The 22,112-nt window shown below is 46.5% G+C and overlaps 2 protein-coding genes across 5 annotated transcripts in view; both read right to left on the bottom strand.

Annotated features, from left to right (window-relative positions):
- Window positions 1-2,365: 2,365 nt before the first annotated feature.
- Window positions 2,366-12,949, bottom strand: CTSK (cathepsin K). Of its 3 annotated transcripts, none has more exons than XM_077772658.1 (9): window positions 12,699-12,949; window positions 11,664-11,763; window positions 11,046-11,169; window positions 10,457-10,579; window positions 10,216-10,371; window positions 8,762-8,980; window positions 4,692-4,857; window positions 4,356-4,461; window positions 2,366-3,055 (listed from the first exon to the last, which is right to left on the bottom strand). In XM_077772658.1, the coding sequence occupies exons 3-9, from the start codon at window positions 11,166-11,168 to the stop codon at window positions 2,956-2,958; spliced, it is 993 nt and encodes a 330-aa protein (XP_077628784.1). In that variant the 5' UTR covers window position 11,169; window positions 11,664-11,763; window positions 12,699-12,949; the 3' UTR covers window positions 2,366-2,955. The 3 variants fall into 3 exon arrangements, with proteins under 3 accessions (XP_077628784.1, XP_077628782.1, XP_077628783.1); XM_077772656.1 differs by having other exon boundaries at window positions 11,706-11,763; window positions 12,699-12,948; XM_077772657.1 differs by lacking the exon at window positions 11,664-11,763 and having other exon boundaries at window positions 12,699-12,947.
- Window positions 12,950-14,154: 1,205 nt separating this feature from the next.
- Window positions 14,155-22,112, bottom strand: part of ARNT (aryl hydrocarbon receptor nuclear translocator) — a 73,176-nt gene continuing 65,218 nt past the window's right edge. The window contains exons 15-22 of one of the 2 annotated variants that reach the window (XM_077772654.1): window positions 20,610-20,720; window positions 20,348-20,420; window positions 20,095-20,218; window positions 19,816-19,918; window positions 19,285-19,432; window positions 17,836-17,995; window positions 16,864-17,030; window positions 14,155-16,143 (exon numbers count right to left, since the gene is read on the bottom strand). In XM_077772654.1, the coding sequence (XP_077628780.1) occupies window positions 16,054-16,143; window positions 16,864-17,030; window positions 17,836-17,995; window positions 19,285-19,432; window positions 19,816-19,918; window positions 20,095-20,218; window positions 20,348-20,420; window positions 20,610-20,720 (976 nt within the window). In that variant the 3' untranslated portion in view covers window positions 14,155-16,053. Of the gene's footprint in view, window positions 16,144-16,863; window positions 17,031-17,835; window positions 17,999-19,284; window positions 19,433-19,815; window positions 19,919-20,094; window positions 20,219-20,347; window positions 20,421-20,609; window positions 20,721-22,112 lie in introns of both variants that reach the window. The other variant, XM_077772653.1, reaches the window with a different exon arrangement.

The raw sequence follows: 22,112 nt of genomic DNA on the forward strand, positions 1-22,112 counted from the left end.
CTGGCAGATTGCTGAAAGTTCTCTCTCATGCCTGCACATTTGAATATGCTATTCTCTGGGTCCAAATGCCTTTTCCCACCTCCCCATCTGCCAAACTCCTACTTAATCTTCAAAAAAGTTCAGGAGTCATTCTGTGCAATATTCTTCCTTTGAGAAAAGATGGAGTATGCGCAGTGTCTCCTAAGTGTTGACTTTTCTCCAGTTCCTGCCTCTCCATTTTGTCCTCCATCTGTTCTTTGTTCTCTACAGCATTGCCAGAGGAATGTTGCTAAAATACAGATCTGATCATGTCTGTCTCCTTCTTAAAAATACTTGATGTCCACTAAATGCCTGTATATCTATAAAATGAAGTATGAGCTTCTTGGACATGGAAGGCATTCAAGGCCTCCCAGGATTTAACTCCAATCCACTTTGCTCACCTCAGATCTACTATAGATGCCTTGTACCCTACCCTTAGGTAACGCAGCCCCCTCACCATTCCTTAGCTCTCTTGGTTCACCCAAAACTTACTGCCTGATTTGCCCTCCCTCCATCTATTCCACCCCACCTCCATTTTCCCCACCCATTCAGATCTTGCAAAGCTCTGTTCTCAATGAAGCCTCTTCTAAAATCCCATTAAGAATTAATGATTCGTGGGGCACCTGGGTGTCTCAGTCGGTTAAGTGTTCTACTTTGGCTCAGGTCATGATCTCACAGCTCATGGGTTTGAGCCCCCTATCGGGCTCTGTGCTGACAGCTCAGAGCCTGGAGCCTACTTTGGATTCTATGTCTCCCTCTCTCTACCCCTCCTCTGCTCGTGCTCTCTCTCTCTCTCTCAAAACTGATTAAACATCAAAACATTTTTCTAATAAAAAAATAAAGAAGTAATGATTCATGGGGCACCTAGGTGGCTCAGTTGGTTAAGCCACTGACTCTTGATTTTGGCTCAGGTCATGATCTCATGGTTCGTGAGATTGAGCCCCATCCCAGGCTCGTCACTGACAGCCTGCAGCCTGCTTGGGATTCTCTCTCTCCCTCTCTCTCTGCCCCTCCCTGTTTGCTAACTAACTAAATAAATATTTTTAAAAAGAATGAATTTTTCATTCCTGAGCTTGCATAATTAGCATTTATTTCATCATGGGTTCATATTTTTTCACTAGTCTATAACATTCTTTTTTTTTTAATTTTTTTTTTTAAATTTATTTCTAGGAGAGAGAGAGACAGCATGAGCAGGGGAGGGTCAGAGAGAGAGGGAGTCACAGACTGAAACAGGCTGCAGGCTCTGAGCTGGCAGCCAGCACAGAGCCCGACGTGGGGCTCGAACCCACGAACCGCGAGACCGTGACCTAAGCAAAAGTCGGACGCTTAACCGACTAAGCCACCCAGGCGCCCCTAGTCTATAACATTCTTGAAGTCAGAGCCATGTCTTACTAGTTTGTTCCATCCTCCTACCATTTAATACTAGTTTGTTCCATCCTCCTACCGTTTAATACACTGCTTATGGGGCACCTGGGTGGCTCACCGTGGTAAGCATCCAACTCTTGATTTGGCTTCGGCCATGATCTCATGGCTCATGAGTTCGAGTCTCATATGGGGCTCTACGCTGACAGCAGGGAGCCTGCTTGGGCCCCCCCCCCCCCTCCCCCCCTCCCCCCCCCCCCCCCCCCCCCCCNCTCATGAGTTCGAGTCTCATATGGGGCTCTACGCTGACAGCAGGGAGCCTGCTTGGGCCCCCCCCCCTCTCTCTCTCTCTCTCACCCCCTGCCCCTCCTCTGCTCATGCTCTCTTTCCCCTTCTCAAAATAAATAAACATTTTTAAGATGTACTGCTTGCAACAGGGTAATAAATATTTACACACAAAAGTAAATAATTTTTGTATAGAATGAAATAAAAGAGCACCTGATGCATGCTAAGTATTGAATAAATGCAAACTCTTTCTAGTGGTGATATTAGGTACTCAATAAACATTTTGTGAAAAATGGCAAAACCAGTTGTGCAGTCTTTTAGAGTTAATAATGCTGCTTGGACACCATTATAAGAGTTTCCTCTCTTGATGACAGCAACCGTTTAGGCTGTAGAACTGCAGAAAGGGCCATAAGGTGCTTTTCAAGAGCCAGGCTCATGTGTCATTAATCTGGTTCCCTTACAGATAGAATTATATACCGAGGTCTCCTTATCTCCATGGAATTCCCCAGATTTACAAAGTTCTTAGTACACAGCAAGCACCTCATAAATGTTGGCTGCAGAAATGAACGAAGAAATGAATTAGGGTGAACTGTTTCTGTGACGGTCGCTCCAAGCAGGCGGGGAGCACACCAAGTAGAAGGACTGTGTGGGGATTTTAATCTTTCTGTCTCCAGCACCCAGCAAAGCATCTGCCACCAAATGAGTATTTACTAAATAGGTATTTATTAAATTAGAGACAGATAAATACTTGGTTTACTTTAAAAATGCAAAGAAGGCAAAAGGAAGCATATTTCTAATGTCACATAAACTTGTCCCAAAGATTTGTGAATATATTTATGAACCAGGGTGGAAAACAGAAGTTTCTACCTTCAGGATCCAGAAGGGAACTTGGAGACTGAGAGGTCAGGTCCCCTTAGTCCTCCAGAAGGTGAAAGCTAACTATCCTGTGAATAAGGATCCATCGAAAGATCTCCGGCCTCTGACTACATGCACAGCATCAGCCATGGCAGCAGTCAGGGCGGGCTGTGGTCATGTCTCTTAGCCGAAGGACGCACGCTTGTTAGGAAAATTGCTACTGTGGCCACGATGACAACTCAAGGCCTTGGGTGGAGAGAGGGAAAGCAGTAGGAGTGTCACTCAAAGCACAAACAAATGGGGAAGCCGACTGGACTATCTCTATATTGCTACATCTGCCTCGAGAGAGGCACACCAACTCCCTTCCAAAGTGCACCGGTACGTCGCACCCTCGTAGAAGGAACGGAAGAGCAGGATGAGGCTGGCTGGCCGAGGTCACATCTTGGGGAAGCTGGCCAGGTTGGCGATGCCGCAGGCGTTGTTCTTATTCCGAGCCATGAGGATATAGCCTTTGTTTCCCCAGTTTTCTCCCCAGCTGTGGGGTCAGTGAAGGAAAATGTTTAGTACCTTCAGCGTATTTATTCATTCAAACACTTAACTGACTACGGGCCTAGGTACTGGTAGTGTAAAAAACAAATAGGGGCGCCTGGGTGGCTCAGTTGGTTGAGTGTCCGACTTTGGCTCAGGTCATGATCTCACCGTTTGTGGGTTCCAGCCCCGAATCAGGCTCTGTGCTGACAGCTCAGAGCCTGGAGCCTGCTTTGCATTTTGTGTCTCATTCTCCCTTCCCCTCCCCAAAATAAATGTAAAAAATATTTTTTTTAAGTACAGTTTTTGCCTTGAAGAGTTTAAAGTAAAGGAATGGAGAGAAGACAAAATGCTATAGGCCTCAAAGGTAGGAGAGCCTGCTTGGGATAAAAGGATCAAGGCCTAATGCAAAAGGCGGCATTTAAAGTGACCCAGGGGCGCCTGGGTGGCTCAGTTGGTTAAGCGTCTGACTTTGGTTCAGGTCATGATCTCAGAGTTTGTGGGGTCGAGCCCCGGGTCAGGGTCTATGCTGACAGCTCAGAGCTCTGAACCCCCTGAGTGTAGGCCTCCTGCTCCCTGGAGGGCGCCGAGGACAGCAAGTTTAGGTAGTGCTGCCACCAGGCTAGTACTGGCCAGTGCGGAAAGGAGATGTGGGATTCTCTGCGTCTACCCCCCAAAGTCACAAGGGGCTAAAGAGAAAAGGAGAGGCGAATACCCTGTAGTTCTGTTTCTTCCCAATAACAGGGAAGGAAACACTAATTGTTGTCGTTGTTGTTGTCATATCTACTTTCTGAAAAGTCTTCCTTTTCACATGCTTCAAAATTTGGGGCCAGTTTTTATATGTGTTACCCTAGCCTCTTGGGAAGGGCAAAAAGTCGCACAAGAGGATGTTAAACCTGTACGTGGTTCCCGACTGCTTCCAAACAGACTGATGACACAAAGCTCTCTAAGAAACTGGCCCCGTTATGGAAAAGAGACAGAAAAAACAATGTAATGCCAAGCCTCCTCCCAGTTTCCTGTGCTACTGTCTGTTCTGGTTAGTTAGGTCTGCCTGCCTCGGGGGCCGTGAGGTCACTGGAGGCAGACGCTCGCTCACGCTCACCTGACTGAGCCCTTGCACGTGGAGCAGGCGCTGGGCAGCATGAGTAGCCCCATCTGCCCGTGAAGAGCCTCTGACTGGGAAGGGAGCACTAAAAAGCCTGAGGCAACTTTCTCTTGAGCTGCGAGCAAGGAATGCTGGGAGGCTGGAGCTGAGGTTGTACAGTAATAGGGTGACTGAGAGACAGACCCCGGGTCCCCATCATTACCTGTTTTTAATTATCCAGTGCTTGCGTCCTTTCTGGGCCCCGTAGCCCACCGCCAGAACCGCATGGTTCAGGTTATCGCTGTTGCAGTTCTCATCGTAGTACACACCTAGGGCCCAGAGCGTCAGGCTGGGGCCCCGGGCAGCCCCGGGGTCTCCCCACTGCAGGATCCTGCCCACTTGGGGGGGCCGATCACCGAATGGCCGCTGTTTGCGTCCGCCTGGCAGCCTCAGTCTCAGTGTGGGGCCTCAGTACCCCGAGCGCTCAGCGGCCTTTGCGGCGCTGCCCGCCCATGTCGGGGGACACGGGCGACTGTGCTAGATAGGAGCAGCTCCTTACCTTTGCTGTAAAACTGGAAGGAGGTCAGGCTTGCATCGATGGCCACAGAGACAGGTCCCACCCGGGCCACTGCCCTCTTCAGGGCTTTCTCGTTCCCCTCGGGGATCTCTCTGTACCCTCTGCACTTGGCCGCCTTGCCTGTCGGGTTGTACATACAGCTTTCATCCTGGAAAAGACAAGGTTGAGACAGGACGGGACAGAGCCAAGGGCCAGGGGCTGGGACATGAGCAGCTTCCCCTGAGCCGTGGCGGGGGTCACCCGACAGGGAGGGCCTGTCTTTGGGGGGGACGTCTGTTCTCGCCTCCCCGTTTTAGACAACCAGAAACAAGAATATGGAAAGCGGACACCTCACGCATATACAAAAATCAGCTACAGGTTATTTTAAAGCATACGTGTGAGAGGCAACACTGAAACTTGAGCGAGAGGACATTGTTACTCCCTCAGGGTAGAGAGAGAGAGCTGAAATAAGATGTTTCTAAAGGCACGAATTGGGGCGCCTGGGTGGCTTAGTCGGGTAAGCGTCCGACTTTCGCTTAGGTCATGATCTCGCGGTTCGTGGCTTCGAGCCCCGTGTTGGGCTCTGTGCTGACAGCCAGCTCAGAGCCTGGAGCCTGTTTCAGAGTCTGTGACTCCCTCTCTCTCTGACCCTCCCCTGCTCACACTGTCTCTCTCTCTCTCTCTCCTAGAAATAAAATAAAAACATTAAAAAAAATTATTAAAAAAATAAATAAAGGCACGAATCATCTCTGGCCACGTCGTACGTGTGAGCCTTAGAAGGCAGGGAGGCCCCAGCTGCCACGTGGGGAGGAGGCCTGGGGAGGAGGCCAAGGCCGTGGCCCAGCCTGGGCCTTATGCGCATATACTGGGGGGACTAGCGTGAGGAAGAGTTTTCGCTTGCGCTCTCCTGAGAGACTTTGGTAAAAGCACAAAACGTGACCCGAAAAAAAGGTGAAGCACTGAGCGGCCTCGCCCGTGGGTTACTAACACTGTGTCTCGGAGGTCTAGTCAACAACAGTATGTGTCACTGCAGTTACACAACCTCAGGGCAGCGCACATCAACATGGTGTATTCTTCGTGGCGATTCACTCTCCTCGGGCTCCCCTCCAGAGCCTTCCAGCTGAATCTACGAGAACGTATTGTCGGACTACTGACAATAATGGCAGGATGAGACACGATGTTCTAAGACTTCCGAGCCTCCTGTCTCAGGAGTCCTTTGTTCCCTGACCCGTGATGCCACCCAGTGCCAAAATTCGTGCAGACTTGTAAGCAAATAACAATCCCTTGGGAATGGATTTGGAACAATGACCTGTGACAATACTTTAAAGTCCACATAAGCTGCATTTAGGCCGGAATGGACTTAAATTACTGTGTTACCCGACCACTCCTCTAGCAGCCCTCTTTCCCGCTTGTTTCTCCTCGCCTCCCCCCGTTCACTCATCCGTGTGTTCACACGAGTGCTTCTATTTTTAGATAATAATGGCTTTTAAAAACTGTAAAGTAGACACAAGCCCAAGATTCAGAATATTATAAATGGAATATGTGTCTCATATGGCTAAGTCTTCATTTTAATTGATTATGAGACCAAACTCATTCCAAGTTGCTAAAGAGATCATTTGAGGGGCAGGCTAACAGAAATCAGAAGTCAGATGCTCTTTCTTTAAAAATTTTTTGAAAGTTTATTTATTTTGAGAGAGACAGAACAAGTAGGGGAGGGGCAGAAAGAGACAGAGACAGACAGAATCCCAAGCAGGCTGACCCCAATGTGGGGCTGGAACTCACAAACTTTAAGATCATGACTTGAGCTGAAACCAAGAGTCAGATGCTTAACCAACTAAGCCAGCCAGGCACACCAAGAAATCAGATGCTCTTTCTATCCCAAAGTAAGATTTATTATGTAATTTTCATTCATTCAAATTATTTAAGCTTTCTGAGTTATTAAACTGTCTCTCAAGAAACTGGTTAATATAGTACCAAACAAATAAGGTATCAATGGATGATCAACTATTAGTTCTGATAGTGTTTAATTTCTTTTTCTTTAATATAGTTACACAATCCTTTAAATTGGCTGCCTGGGTTACTTAACATGGAAAAATTGTAAGCAGAAACCTGGCTGGGGTTGTTTTTGTTTTGTATGCACTCTTGGGATTTAATGTTTCGATCTCATGTGATGACAAAAACTTGTCAAAAGAGTATTTGAGAGTTTAAAAAAGAATATTTTGCTATGTTCGGGTCAGCTCACTGATGGGCCTGCCGTGGTCAGAATCTGAAAGCTCCTCTGTCGGCAGCTTCAGCATGCTATCCTAAAGTTAGCCCCTGATAGTAAGTAGCAGCCCCAGAGTTCAGACGTGGACTTGGGATCCAGGAGTTCTCAAAATTGTATACGGATTAAGGAAGTTTTTTTTAGGTACAACCTCCAGTTTCTCTGCCTTGTACACCTGAGAGCTGTGAAACCACAGCATGGAATAATAATGGGAGGAAATTTACAGATTAACGACTGTTTTGATATGGCCAATGTCCTGAAGATGCGACGAGGTGGCCATACGTGCTGCAGACTCAGTGACATGGATTTGCTCAGTCATTCGCACTAATGAGAATTTTATTGCAACAGACATCATTTCAGATGACTAAGCACGAATGAATAAAACTCACTGCTACTGGATTTTTTTAAAAGGCACAAATGGCAGAGGAAAACAGTCGTTTTTACTAGACTGAAATTAAGAACTTTTCTGAGTTGAAAGATATAAAGAGAGGGGTGCCTGGGTGGCTTAGTCAGTTAAGCGTCCGACTTTCGCTTAGGTCATGATCTCGCGGTTCGTGGGTTCGAGCCCTGTGTCAGGCTCTGTGCTGACTGCCAGCTCAGAGCCTGGAGCCTGTTTCAGTCTGTGACTCCCTCTCTCTCTGACCCTCCCCTGCTCACGCTGTCTCTCTCTCTCTCTCCCCCACTGTCTCTCCTAGAAATAAATAAAACATTAAAAAAATTAAAAAAAAAAAGAAGGATATAAAGAGAGTAAAAAGACAAATGTCCACCTACAACACACAGTATTAGTATCTGGATATCTTTTTTAAATTCCTAAAAGTCGGTTCGGTCAGACTGGCTCAGTCTGTTAAGCGTCTGACACTTGGTTTTGGCTCAGGTCATGATCTCACAGTCCATATACCGGAGCCAAGCACTGGGCCCGCAGCTGGTGCAGAGCCCGCTCAGGATGCTCTCCCTCTCCCTCTCGCTGTCCCTCCCCTGCTCACGTCTCTCTCTCTCAAAAAAATAAACTTAAAAAAATTCCTAAACATCGTGAGAAAGAGCAAAATAACCTAATTAAAAATGTGCCAAAGATACAAACAGTCAGTTCGTGAAAAAAGAAAGGCAGATGGCCAGATAAGTACTGAAGGAGATGGAAATTGGGGAATTCTGATGCACTTCAGGTGGGGATACAGACGTTTCGAAATGTCTCGGCAAAGTGTGTCATTACCTAGGAAAGCTGAAGAGCATGCGTCCCAAGACTCAGTTCTGCTCCAGGGTATTACATGCTGCTAAGCATGTGGCAGCTCAGTCTCGGCGCTGCTACGTAACTAGGGGTGTGAATTCAATCACCTGTAGTGTCTCCTTCAGTGTCAGTGTCCTCGCATGTAAAGGGGGGAAGTCTACCTCACCTTCTGCTATGAAGATTAACATGTGGTTCAGTACGTAACTTGCGTAAACATTCCCCAAACCCTCGCTGAGATCATGCAAAATAAAGGCACCCGGTTTGGTAAATTAGCATGGGGCGGGCCTGGGTCTCTGTGATGGGAGTGGAGGAGCTGAACCGCAGGCTGCGGAGGGCTATTTGGCAGTCTGTGGGGTCACCTGTGCTGTTTTCACCAGGGCAGAGAGGCGGACAGGGCTATGGTGGCCCTGGGCCCCCAAGTCTCCAAGGCTGGGAGACTCTTCCTGGCCTCCTATAGGAGATTAGCCCATCCAGGAGGCAGGATAGGGCAAGAGAAAACAAGATGTATGGGACGTTTCCCCTACAGAAGGCTCTGCTGGGGAGGGAGGAGCCATTATGGCGCTGTGGAACCCTGCGGGGCGGCCTCACCTGCCCCACGTACGGGTAGGCGTCTTCAGAGTCAATGCCCCTGTTCCTCTGCACGTACTGGAAGGCATTGGTCATGTAGCCCCCTCCGCAGCCGTCATTCTCAGAAACACAATCCACAAGGTTCTGGGGACTCAGATTTAAGAGTTTGCCAGTTTTCTTCTTGAGTTGGCCCTCCAGGGCGCCCACAGAGCTAAAAGCCCAACAGGAACCGCACTGACCCTGAGAAGCGTAACAGAGAAACTGTCAGGCATTGCTGCTCACGCTTTTTGTGTCTTCCCTCTAAACTGTCTGATGGAGGGGCGCCTGGCGGCCTCAGTCGGTTAAGCGTCCGACTTCGGCTCAGGTCACGATCTCACGGTTTGTGGGTTCGAGCCCCGCGTTGGGCTCTGTGCTGACAGCTCGGAGCCTGGAGGCTGGTTTGGATTCTGTCTCCCTGTCTCTCTGCCCCCCCCCCCCTTCCCAGCTCACACTTTGTTTCTCTCTCTCTCTCTCAAAAATAAACATTAAAAAAAATTTTTAAACTGTCTGATGGAACTCCATACATGTTACAAATTCTAGCACACACATCCCCTTTTCTGTGATGTCTTCCTGTTTCTCTTCATCTAATTGTTGCACTGCTCTATTGCTATTGTTTCTGTTGATAACTATTGTTACTCTTGTGACCATTAGCTGTAGTAGAGCAGGGTGCTGACTGCAACCCACAAGATATGTGACCTTGGGTAAGTTACTAAGCCTCTCTGTGCCTTAGTTCCTTATCTGTAAAATGTGGATAATAATGTACTTAATTATGGAGTATGGAGATTTAAAAAGTTAATTCATGTAAAGGATTTATAAGTTTCTGACATACAACGATCTCTCAAAAAGTGCCGTAACTATTAGTATTTGTGCAGGTAGATTGTAGATTTTTCTTTCTTTCCTGTTCTAGTTTTTAACAATGAGGATTTCTTGAAGACACAGGTTATGTCTTGGCTAACTTGAATCTCCACTGGCTAGCACTATACCTGGTCGGTTCTGAAAAAGATGTGCTTCCTGAATGAGTGTTAAATCAGTTCTTCATCTGGTTGATAAAATCAGCATTAATGTTGTGGGGAAGCTGGCCTTCTCTTGCTGCGAAGAATGTTAAGATTATAAAAAAAATTTTGGATAGGATTCTCTGTGACCTAGCAATTCCAATTTTAGGGTTTATTTTGCAATAATATTTGCACATGTTTTCATAAACATATGCACAAGGGTGTTTACAGCAATGCTGCTTGTAAAAAATAAGAGAAACAACAAAACTGTACAAAAATAGGTGATGACATAAATAACACAATAGGCTACCTTCTCTTAGCACTGGGACACATCCCTTAATTCCTTGCCCTGTCTTCCCAGTTCGCGCCTAGTTAAGGACGAAGACACAGAAAGAAACAGGTCATGCCCGCTTACATTCCTGTCCCCTGGAGAAAGGAGCATACCTGGTTTTTGACGGGAGTAACATATCCTTTCTTGCGATAATCAATGGAGTCTGGGGCTCTGCTTTCCCAGTCTGGGACATAGAGGGTGTCATTACTGCGGGAACGAGATGGGGGCACTTTGAGTCCGGTCATCTTCTGAACCACCTCTTCACTGGTCTGAGACAAGGAACACAAAGGCCAGCCGTGAGCAGGAAACCAAGGCAAGCAGGGCAGGTGGGCCAGGAGCTGAGGGTCAACTCACCATGTCCCCCAGGTGGTTCATGGCCAGTTCATATGTATGGACGCCAAGAGAGGCCTCAAGATTATGGATGGAAATATGCTTCAAATTCTTTTCCCATATTAAACGCCGAGAGATTTCGTCCACCTAAACGGAGCAGAGTCAGGAGTGGCAAAGACTGCGTCCTGTGTACACGGTCACATAAAAAATACTCTGGAGGTTTTTAGAAAAAAGACGAAACTTACAAACATACAGTTTTCTGTCCAGTTGGGGAACTGACCATGGGATTATTAAGAGCATGCGAAAAGAAATGTGTAAACAAATACAAGTAATAGAAGGCAAAGCTCTGCAGAGATATGTAGAAAAATTGCTTACGGATTAACAGTATTAATCTGAGAAGTCTTCCCCAAAGAGAAATATGACAATTATAAAGAAAAGGAGGCTAGAACTGGAGGGAGGGTGAGTGGAAGAGGAGGAATGAAACTGTCAAAGAGAACAGGGCAGGTTTGCAGGCTGGGATGGCTAAGGTATTTAGATCGAGAGGGGCTTCTGGAAGCTAGGACTAGGGTCTGGAGTGCCGGCTCCCCACGCTTCCCCCCAGGGCCCCAGGCACCTTGCTGTTATACTGCTTCCCGTAGGTCTTCTTCCAGAGCTCCCACTGCGTGTCCAGGGTCTCCTCGGGGTACAGGGCAAAGCTTGCCATGGGCAGCAGCAGTAGAACCTTGAGCCCCCACATCCTGGGGAAGGGGATAGTTAGGGGAGGTTCTTCTGTTTGCCAAGGGGTTCACGGCCTGGCATGGGATGAGGAAACAGCTGGACCCGTATTCCCAGATGGCTGGCTCTTAACCTTTGGGAGCCATAGACTCCTTTGAGAAGCTAATAAAATCCCGTAAGCCATCACCCAGGAAATGCATGTGCACACGCAACGATTCTGGGGACTCATGAACCCCAGAAAAGAACCTCCTCCTTGGGACCACGAGGCAAATGACAAGAATTTATAAGGAGGGGATACAAAGAACTGAGAGTGGTTTGTGTATGATAAAACAAGGACAGGAAGGGTCTGGGTTTGGATTGAGTGCTGGCTGGTACATCTGATTTCAAGGATTTTGACCTAGGGAGATTCAGCGCGCGCGCGCGCGCGCACACACACACACACACACACACACACACAGACCTAGGGAGATTCAGCGAGCGCGCGCGCGCACACACACACACACACACACACACACACCTGCATAGAAAACCGGAATTGGGGGCAGACCGGACTCGGTACCTGTCTCCTAATGTCCCCTGCAGACTTGGAGACTGACAAGGTTGGAGGTTGGAGGGGGCTGGAGAATACACAAAGGAGAGATTTCCAGCTAAGTTTTGTTTCCTATTTATTTCTTCAAGGCATTTTTCACTCCGTTGCCTGAATTCTGATACTTTTTCAGATCTTGCCAGGAGAGGACAAGGGAAATATTTCCCATTCTTTTTGAGATGTTTACTATCTCCTTAGTCATGTATTTCTTCCTCCTTTCTCTTCCTGCTCCCTCTTCAGGCCGGAAACTGTCCTAATCTCAACCAGATACTCTGGGAAGGAGTTTTTCTTTCTTCTTCCTGACAGCAAAAAACCTCTGTGATGGCCTCACAGGACAAAAACCTCACAACCAAAGTTTGCTAGAAAAATGTTAAGACCCAAAAGCAGTGTTCTATGACCATTAAATTAACAGCTTTTTAGAAGTTTACTCTCTAGCTTCACTTGTGTTTCTTGCAACAGCTTGCTTAGTCCCATGCTCTCCATTTTAAGAACAATTTACATTCTGAAGCAAGTCATTCGGTTTGCATAATTTTTTAATTTACAGTCTGATTTTTGTGTAATCTTAGACTGGCAAAACATTCTACAGTATCTGGAGTGTTAAGGGCTTTGAGAAGGAATAGAAAAGTAACCTCCGGGCACCACTCCTCCTCCCTGCTGCTAAGTTAACTCTTTTGGTACCTTTGGCCAAAACCACAAACCCTACAGGGAGGGGCCACCCTTTGAGGGAAGGGTGAAGGATTCCCTACAGCCTGGGGTTTCACTAACAACCATGTATACAGACATAGAAATCAGAGAAGGAGTCCTAAAAATTTCCAGCAAATTTTATTTGGGCAGAAAATGACCGAAGGGCATATTGTTGTTTTCACCCGCACAACTACAGATTTCACCGTGATCCCCAAGTTGCTACATCCCTAGTACCCCTAAAACAGGCAAAGGAAGGAACGAGAAGCAAGTAGAAAATTTTACCTGCTGATGGGGTTCTGTGCTCCGGGCTCCTTTCAGCTGGGGAGTGTGGATCATGTGGGCAGATGACTAGGGGTGCTGGATTTATTTCATTAGGATTGCGGAAGTCCGTTCCAGCCGTTGGCTGGAAAATGTGAACAGGATAGGGAGGCGGGGAAAGAAATGCTGAGAAGCAGGGTTGGAGAGGAAAGGAAGTAGCAGACTCGCAGGGTTTCTGTGTGTGTGTGAAGTGTGTGCATCAAGGCAGAAAGCGGCCATTTCGTTCCATGTGACTGTCTTCGAGGGCAGACAATGACTTCCATACACGTTCACTGGGGGGTGGGGGGGCTTACCTTCACCACGGTTACTGGGACGCAGTCCTGATCCCCCCATCTTTACTATATGGTATTTATTATATTAAGGATTACATCTTTTCCTGCCCTTTTCCTGTGATCACTCATCTCTCCAGCTTTGAAACCTCAGTTTTCAGATTTGTGTCTGACCCTCAGAGCAAGGACGAGGAAATAAACACAGAAGACTAGAAAAGAGTGTAATGGAAACCACAGGCTCCAAAATCATTTGTACGTTATCAGTTTGTTGGCTACAAGTCGTCAGTACCTCTCCCAGACTAACATGGTTTTCCTGAGGAAGGATACGCCCAGGAAGCCCAGATGAAGCTGGTTCTAAAAGGAACCCAAGGCAGCACTCCTCAGTGCCATAAGCACTGAGCAACTCCCATGTGACTTCCTTGTTGCTAAAACTCTCAGATGGAAGGATGCCTGAACATTATCTGTTTCAGTTATTAAAATCCCCAATCCAGGACCAGTCACATGAGCTTCTCCAAATGATTCCCCCAACATCCAGGCATGTGACAGATCATAAGAGTCTAGTTCAGTCCCTAAACCACATCCCCAAACTCCATTTTCTTCCATAAAGAGAGGCGGGGGAAGAGGAAAAGATGGTCCTTGGAACAGAAAATACATAGGATCGATTTCGTCTCAAGCTAGATTGCATAGAGACCCTCAAGAACACAGGTTTATGCCTGTGAGTTTTAAGATTTGGCAATGAACCACATGGTCCTAGAGGGAAACCAAGTCCAGACCTGAAGAGATTAAATTTCCCCATCCCAAATTCCTTTTATTCCAGGAGAGCAAGAGATTCTCAGGGAAGGAATATTTGGTCTCGCATTTCCTCTCCGTGTGCTCTGGGGACACGGGCGGCTCCCCAACCCCATCTCATTGTCAGATGTCCCTGCCAATTTTACTCAGAGTGAGTCAGGGTCAGGAGCACAACCAAGGAGTGCCGAGTGATCAGAGCCTTATGACTTCTGGATCCTGAGATTACATACACACCGTGCTTTATGTTTGCGTATTTGGAGGTTAGGCTATGGATTCAACTAGTGGATATTTGTGGGTATTTGTTGCTTATGAGCTGGAAGGGAATAATAAAGCCGCAATCAAGATCACACAACACAAGAAAGTTTACAAAAGGAAAAAATATCTTGTTTTAAAATCTTTGCTACATGTCATTATTTCTGTCCCTGTAAAGCTCAGCACAGATGCCAGCAGTACAGAAATGGCCAACACAGAAAAAACAGAACAGTCAAAAATAAAACCCTGAAGGAAAAGCAGAAACAACCCCCCCAGAGCATCTTCTCCCTCCCCTCTCCTTCCCCCAAAGCCCTGTAATAACTGTACAATATTATAGTCCTGATCACATTTAAAAACAATTATTAAAAACAAGGATTCCATTGGAAACTCAACTTTTTGGCTTCTTAAATTGTGATATAAATATATATGTATATGGTATGTGTGCACATAGAATAAAAAAATAAACTGTCACCTTTTCAACTCCACTACCTGGCACCAGACCGGAGACAAAAGGGAGAAAAACCCAGCAATGATCTCTCAGCCTCTCCAAGGCCATCTATGCTCCTCGGTCTCCTATGGCTATGTTTAATGTCTTCTCCTTATTAAGTCAGTCTTGCACTTAAGATACTGGCCTGAGCCAATTAAAAAAAAAAAAAAGGCTGATACACATGACTGTGACCTGAGGAAGGTACAGAGAGAGCAGTAACCTGTATCTGCATTTATATGGCTATAGTTAACTCCGTGACCCTGTTAGAATGGGGGTCCAGGCCCCATCTATCACATGGATTCATACTCTTGTATCATAAAGCAAGATCCAATCCGAAGATTGGAGGGAGCAGAGAGGAAGAACTCTAGGTCCAAAACAGACCCACGTCTCAGTTTCTAGCCAGACTGCACTGGGAATGGGACGAAGGAGGCTACTTTGCAAGACCTGGTATTTGGTTTAACCTCTGGCAGTGAAGATTTCCCTGGGACTGCTGATCCAAGAAGTTGAGTTTCCATGCAGAAAAAACCTCTACAGAACACACATCGTATGTGATTCTGACAGAAAAATGCAGCAAGTATGGCCAAGTATGGGGTTTTTAAAAGGGGTTTATCTTCCCACCCTAATCATCTGTCATGTTTGCAGACCTTCCATATAAGGTGAGAGCACCACAAGCGGGAATGGCCCAGCTTCATTACTAAATATGTTCGACGCGAGATCGGCCATATCAAAAGACTTTATGTATCTGCTTCCGGCTCCATGTTAGCTGGGCACAGATGTGAGTGCAGCAAAGACATTTATTTAAATACTCTTTGGCTGCAATACTAAGTGGGAAATACCTAGAAGATTTAACTCCTTAGGACTCTTTGAAAATTACATGGAAAAACAAAGATAAAATCTGGGACAAATTTTGCATAACTCCCTAATCGGGAGAAACAAACACAACCACACACGTGCACGCACACGCGTGCACACACACACGTGTACGCACTCATGCACACACATGCACACGTTTCCTTCTCCCTTTCTCACTTCCTCACTCACCAGGCAGCAGAAAGAGCCTATGCTCACGTCCTAAAGCCATATAGGTATATATATAACCTACCATGTGTCACGGTCCTCCAATATGAGGACATTCCTCCGCTCCCCAACCTTATTCAGAATTTCTTTCCAAAACCAAGCCATGGTATCCAAGGCAAATCGTGGATGAATGGATGCCAGGCTCTCCGACCTGCCTACTGACCCTGGCACAAATCATTTCTGCAGCAATCTCTGGTCAGGAAGTGTAAGGAAAGGCATTCTTAACTTCACCCAGCCTCCGTTTTTCGAAGATCCCCAAAGCCTTCAGGATTCACCCCATTTCTTCTCAGAGGCAGGACGACAAGGAAAGGCCAGAAGGGGAAGGGGTACACAGTAGGGGTGAGGGAAGGGAAGGGAGAGGGACTTTTATTCTCTTTACAGAAAGATTTGTCTTAAAAACAAACGGTGATTTTCCTCCCCCACCCCTTATCCTCACCCCGCAGCTCTATTCTGAAAAGGAGGGAAACATAGTTAGGTCAGGAAATTCCTCGTTGTTGTAGCTGCTGCTCTGGTCTCCCAACATGGACAGCATCTCCTGGTGAGAGAAAAACACCAAGTCTGGTCACGCGCCTCAATTGCTTTCCATCTCCTGAGCTTCTCCCCAGCACTCCCCTGAGGCATCGCCCCGGCCCCACAGTCTCTGTGGGCGGAGTGCCCCGAGCCTTCCCCACTCCTCCCCATCCCCCATCTCAGACCCCTTTATGACAACTCTGTTTCCTGGTCCTTCTCTGGTTTCCTCACACAGTTCTACATTTTCCCCCTTTTCCCGTCCTCCATATTTTCAGAAGGAGGAAGATCTGCTTCCCACATTGCACGTAACCCCTTATGAACATACATGGAGTGTCTCTTACCCTATTTGTTTTCCCCCAAAACCTGTTTTGCCTCTTTCAACCTCTGTCCTAAAAACCTCTTCCTCTGTCCTAAGATTACGCCATTGGCCCTGCAGTCTCCACGGGACTCAGGTGAATGGGCTTTGATAGCGATCGTCAGTATGTTTAGGCCCAAGCCACTGTGCAGTCGGTGTGGCCCCCTGGAATGGCTGACATGACTTCCTTCAACACCCTGGCACGGTGCTTCACATTGCTGCCGAAGGCTGCACGGCACACACTTCAGTTCTAGTTAGTGACACGCAGACCTGCCCGTCCCCACTGTGTGGTCTCTCTCTGCTCCGCTGCGCACCTCACCTGTGCCAGCTCCCTTCCGGTCTCTGCTCCCTGGCCCTTTCCCTTCCCGTTTCCGGATTTCGCCCCCTCACCTGGAAGACCTCGGGCTGGCCGGGCGGCGGCGCTGCGGGCGGCTGCACGTGCTGCTCGCCGGAGCCGGACCGGTGGTGAGGCTGCTGGCCCTGCCACTGCGGCCAGACGCTCACGCCCTCTGCCGTCCGGGTCTGGAACTGTCCTGCAGTCTGTCCGCTCTCGGGAGCTGCAAATACAGCAAGGAAGAGCAAACAACTTTAAGCTACTAACTCCACTGGAGAGGAGGAACTCTCAGCGCCTCTTCTGTTTTAAACCCAGCCCCAGACTCATTTGTCTTCTCTGGGTAGCCCTTCCAAAGAGTTTTTTTATCACTCAGATTAATTTTTTAAAATGTTTTATTTATTTCTGAGAGAGAAAGAGAGTGTGTGAGCAGGGGAGGGTCAGAGAGAGAGGGAGACACAGAATCTGAAACAGGCTCCAGGCTCCGAGCTGTCAGTCAGCACAAAGTCCAACGCAGGGCTCGAACCCATGAACTGTGAGATCATGACCTGAGCCGAAGTCGGACGCTTAACCGACTGAACCACCCTGGCGCCCCATAGATTAAATCTGCGTGCTATTTAATGTGTAATAACTTATGTGCTTTTTAATACATGATAAAGTCTTTTTCAAGGGGGTATGTTTTAAATTCCAAACGGACCGTCACCGAATTTCCCCATAACCAGGTCAGTACATCCAGGACACAAGAAACTTTGAACCGCCAGATACTTCCTTGTTAGTAGTGTGATTTTCCTGTCACCCCCCTTCCTTCGTGGTGGTGGTGGTGGTTGTTTGAGAAACAGGGAGAGTGTGCGAGTGTGGAAGGCAGAGGGAGAGAGATGGAGAATCCCAAGCAGCCTCCATGCCCAGCACAGAGCCCCGTGCAGCTCCATCTCACAACTGTGAGATCATGACCTGAGCCGAAATCAAGAGTTGGATGCTTAAAGGACGGAGGCCCCCAGGCGGCCCTGCCCTCCTTTTAATTGTGAACTCACCAAAGTTGGATCCACGACTGGTGAGACTAGGGTAGGCAGCAGCGCCAGGTGGCGCACTTGAAGCACCAGGAAGGGACATGGGGCTGAAGGAGGACGGAGTCGGAAAGCTGCCCACACCAAATTGGGAAGAACGAGTCTTGGCTGTAGCCTGAGTAGCCACCTGCTGAACGAGAGAAAGGGACAGAGAACAAGCAGAATATTAACATTATTATACATGCCATTCCCTCTGCCAACCACTGGATTTCTTCTGAGCCAAGCTCATCACTTATTTCTTACTCTGTATTTCTTCTTACGTATGTCTGTCTAATTTACATCCAACTTAGTTACATGTAATACAATAATGATTTCAGGAGTACATCCCAGTGATTCATCCCCTACGTGTAACACCCAGTGCTCATCCAACAAATGTCCTCCTTAATGCCCCCCACCCATCTAGCCCATCCCCCCCCACAGCCCCTCCAGCAACCCTTAGTTTGTTCTTCGTATTTAAGAGTCGCTCTATTATTTCTTCTAATTAATGCCAATCTTCTAGGACAAAGTGCAAAAAAACCAAAGAACTATGGGATTAATATACTATACATTTAGAGTTGTGAGAATTTTTTCCAGTTATTTTCTTACACATTTTTTTATGCATTTGAGGTTATACTGAACATAATTGGACTATACTTTTTGGCTTGGGATTTTTTATTTAAAATATTACTGTGTTGGGGCACCTGCGTGGCTCAGTTGGTTAAGCATCCAACTCTTGATTTCAGCTCAGATCATGATCTCACAGTTCATAAATTCGAGACCCATGTCAGGCTCTGCACTGACAGTGTGGAACCTGCTTGGGATCCTCTCTATCCCTCGCTCTCTGCCCCTCTCCAACTGGCATGCATGTGCTCTCTCAAAATAATAAACTTAAAAAAAATTACTGTGCAAGCTTAACATACATATAATATATATGACATAAGGTTTTTAAACACATTTTTTTGGGGGCGCCTGAGTGGCTTAGTCGGTTAAGCGTCCGACTTTCACTTAGGTCATGATCTCGCGGTTCGTGGGTTCGAGCCCCGCGTCGGGCTCTGTGCTGACTGCCAGCCAGCTCAGAGCCTGGAGCCTGTTTCAGTCTGTGANTTTTTCTCCTTTGTTCCTGTACTTTGTAGTACTAACCAACATGGAAACTCAGAATTGACTCCAAAACAAGTATGTAAATGAAACCTGTTTAACATGTTCTTCTATATGAACAATTCTGATTTAAAGCAAGTATGTGAAAACCATAAAGTCTGATATTTAGGGATTATCTGTTTTTTCAATTATCTAGCTACTCCCAACAACAAAAAAGAATTGGAAGGTAGAGGTTGGGAAGAAGATATCTAAGACAGATGACAATAATTTTACGTACAGAAAAAAGCCCAACCAACCAAACAAAATCTAGTACACAGGGGAGGGACAGAGGAGCAGCTTTACCTGGGCAGAGAAGCCCGGGCGAGTGCTAGGGGTCCAAGTGGGGGCTGCTCCCTGCGGTGGGTTGGAGTGGCGGGAAATCTGGGCCAACATCTGCCCTGCAGAAGCTGACGGCTGGACGATGGTTACAGGAGAGGCCAGACCGCTGTTTCTAGGAGTGAACACACAGTGCGGGAAAAGATTAAAAGGATGGGTTTATCTCCAAATCGAGGTATCACAGGACAATCTAGTACTTTCCCTAGATCCCTTTGACTTCTCTGGGAGTTAGGAAATCTTAGTAACAGAATTTGGAAAAGATGAGAAAAGCTGACAGAGTCACACACTGCTCTGGACACACAGAGATGGAACCTAACAGAGCCACAGGACAGGTGCAGAGAAACAGGAGGCGGGAAAGCAGCCTGCCTTGTCATAAGCCCTACAAGTTCCACCGCTTTGTCTGAAATAACCAGAGAAAGCCAGGGAAGGACAACACTCGGATTCAGCAACTGAATGCCTCAGTTGCCCCCTAGAGCAGCACATACATGAGGGGCTCACCTGAAATTCTCTGCCGGCCGGGGGGTAGGAGGGAATGTGTTGCCCTGTGAGAATAGCTGTTGGGTGGCAGGGACAGTGCTGGAGGAGATGCCTTTACTCTGATCTGTGGACCAAAAGGAGCGGGGGGAGGGCCAGTCAAGGGGCTGTAGTACATTAGTTCAGCAAGTGCCTATTTACTCATGAGGTATTATGATTAAGTGGAGAGACGCTGGGCAGTAGTAGGCACATCAGTAAGTGATCTACATGAGAATTTAAAAGGACAATGAGGAAGACACATACCTGCATTGATGTTGGAGTAGATTTCTGAAAATCTTGGATCTCTATCCTGGGCAAACAGACCATCTGACTTCTCAAGGGGCTTACTGTGTTCTGGCCCTGTGGTTGTTACAGGCTGAACCGAAACCTGTGGGACACATGATAAAAATAACCATGAAAGATTTAACATGACAATTCAGCAACCCTGACACCCACATGAACTCTGACTGGCACTAGGGGACGTGCCCACGGTCCTCCTCAAAACAGACACATTTACCTGGGAATGGTTGTAGCCAGCCAGTCCATCTCTTCCTGACACCACGTCCAATTCTGTTTGCTGCTGCTGCTGCCTGTATGTTTAAAGGCCGGGAGGAAGAGAAAGTTTTGTGTTTTTTTTTTAATCTGGGGAAAAAATCTCCCCTGGCCGAAAGAGTTTCAGGTGAGTCCCTTAAAGAAAGAAAGAAAACAAACAAACAAACAGAACTGCAGAAGCCCACTCCCCAGGCTCATCAATAAACAATTCTGCTACCATTTCTCACCTGGATGCCAACTGCCCTGAGCCCATCTCCAAGGGCAAATTAGCCGTGGCACCCAGCTGTGGTCTCTGGATTGTGTTGGACAGTGCAGGCCTTGGTTCCTGGCTGGAGTTCCTGGGAAAAAGGAGAGCAGACAGAACAGAGAGGAATAAAAGGATGAGACACTGCTTGAACATAAAGCTAAATACATTTACTTGTAGGTGAGGCTGTAACTAATAAATTGCCCTTTGAAGTCTAATCCTTTAAGTAACCTGTGACTTAAGATTCAGCAAATACTTCATACCATGGACAACAAGGTACAAACAAAAATGATGTCCCATGGCACAGTGGTTTATCCTGCATAGGGTCAAATCCTTCTAGGTATCCTAGGTACTTCTAGGTACTGTATATACCAACTATATACGTGTGTGTGTGTGTGTGTTTGTGTGTGTGTATCTGTACACTGTTTTTTAAAAGTGTAGGTAAAAAAACTTACAATACATACACAAACATTAACAAAGATTCTGTGGAGTGCCTGGCTAGCTAAGTCAGTAAAGCATGAGACTCCATCTCAGCGCTAGGAGTTCAAACCCCTCAATGGACACAGAGTCTACTTTAAAAATAATAAATAAATAAATAAAATAAAAACAAACAACAAAGAGTCTTTTAGGATAGTAAGAATGTTTTCCCCTCTTTATAACTTTTCCAATGTTTCCAAATTTTATTGTTAAAAATATTTATTTTTGGGGGCGCCTGGGTGGCTCAGTCGGTTAAGCGTCGACTTCAGCTCAGGTCATAATCTCACAGGTTGTGGGTTCGAGCCCCACATCGGGCTCTGTGCTGACAGCCAGCCCAGAGCCTGGAGCCTGTTTCAGATTCTGTTTCTCCCTCTCTCTCTGACCCTCCCTGCTCACACTCTCTCTCTCTCAGAAATAAATTTAAAAAAACATTAAAAATTTTTAGAAACTTAAAAAATAAAAAATATTTATTTTAAAAATATTAAGAATTATTTAAAGCAAATTGTAGTGGGCAAAACGATATGTAAAAATGGGGAACACCATTATTTTCAGAAACAAGTTTTAAAAGGACTGAAAATTTTCTAAATTTAAGCAAAATGGAAACACAAAACAATGGTTGTTCTATAATATAAAGATGCAAAAACAAAAAGAAACCCTAGAAAATTACAGTGAACATGATCATGTACTTGAGTCCTAAGTAAATACAAATTTCTAACTCAATCCACTCTGTTATACTAATTAGAAAGTAATATTAAAAGCACTATAATTAGAAAGACACAGACTCCGTATTGTCACAGGTATTATTTATATTTGATGATTATTTCTAGGCAGATCTTCAAGAGCCAGGCTCAAGGGCAATTCTATACAGGTAGACTAAATGGAAAAGCAGTAACCTGACTATTGACATCCAGTGGGACAGTTATAATAATAAAAGAGATAGTAAGAACGTGGAGAACTGGAATCCTCATTACATTGCTGATGGAAATGTAAAAGGGTACTGAAGCTTTGA

The sequence above is a fragment of the Crocuta crocuta genome, unplaced genomic scaffold (genome assembly GCF_008692635.1).
Source record: "Crocuta crocuta isolate KB4526 unplaced genomic scaffold, BGI_CrCroc_1.0 scaffold415, whole genome shotgun sequence".
NCBI classification, from domain to species: domain Eukaryota; kingdom Metazoa; phylum Chordata; class Mammalia; order Carnivora; family Hyaenidae; genus Crocuta; species Crocuta crocuta.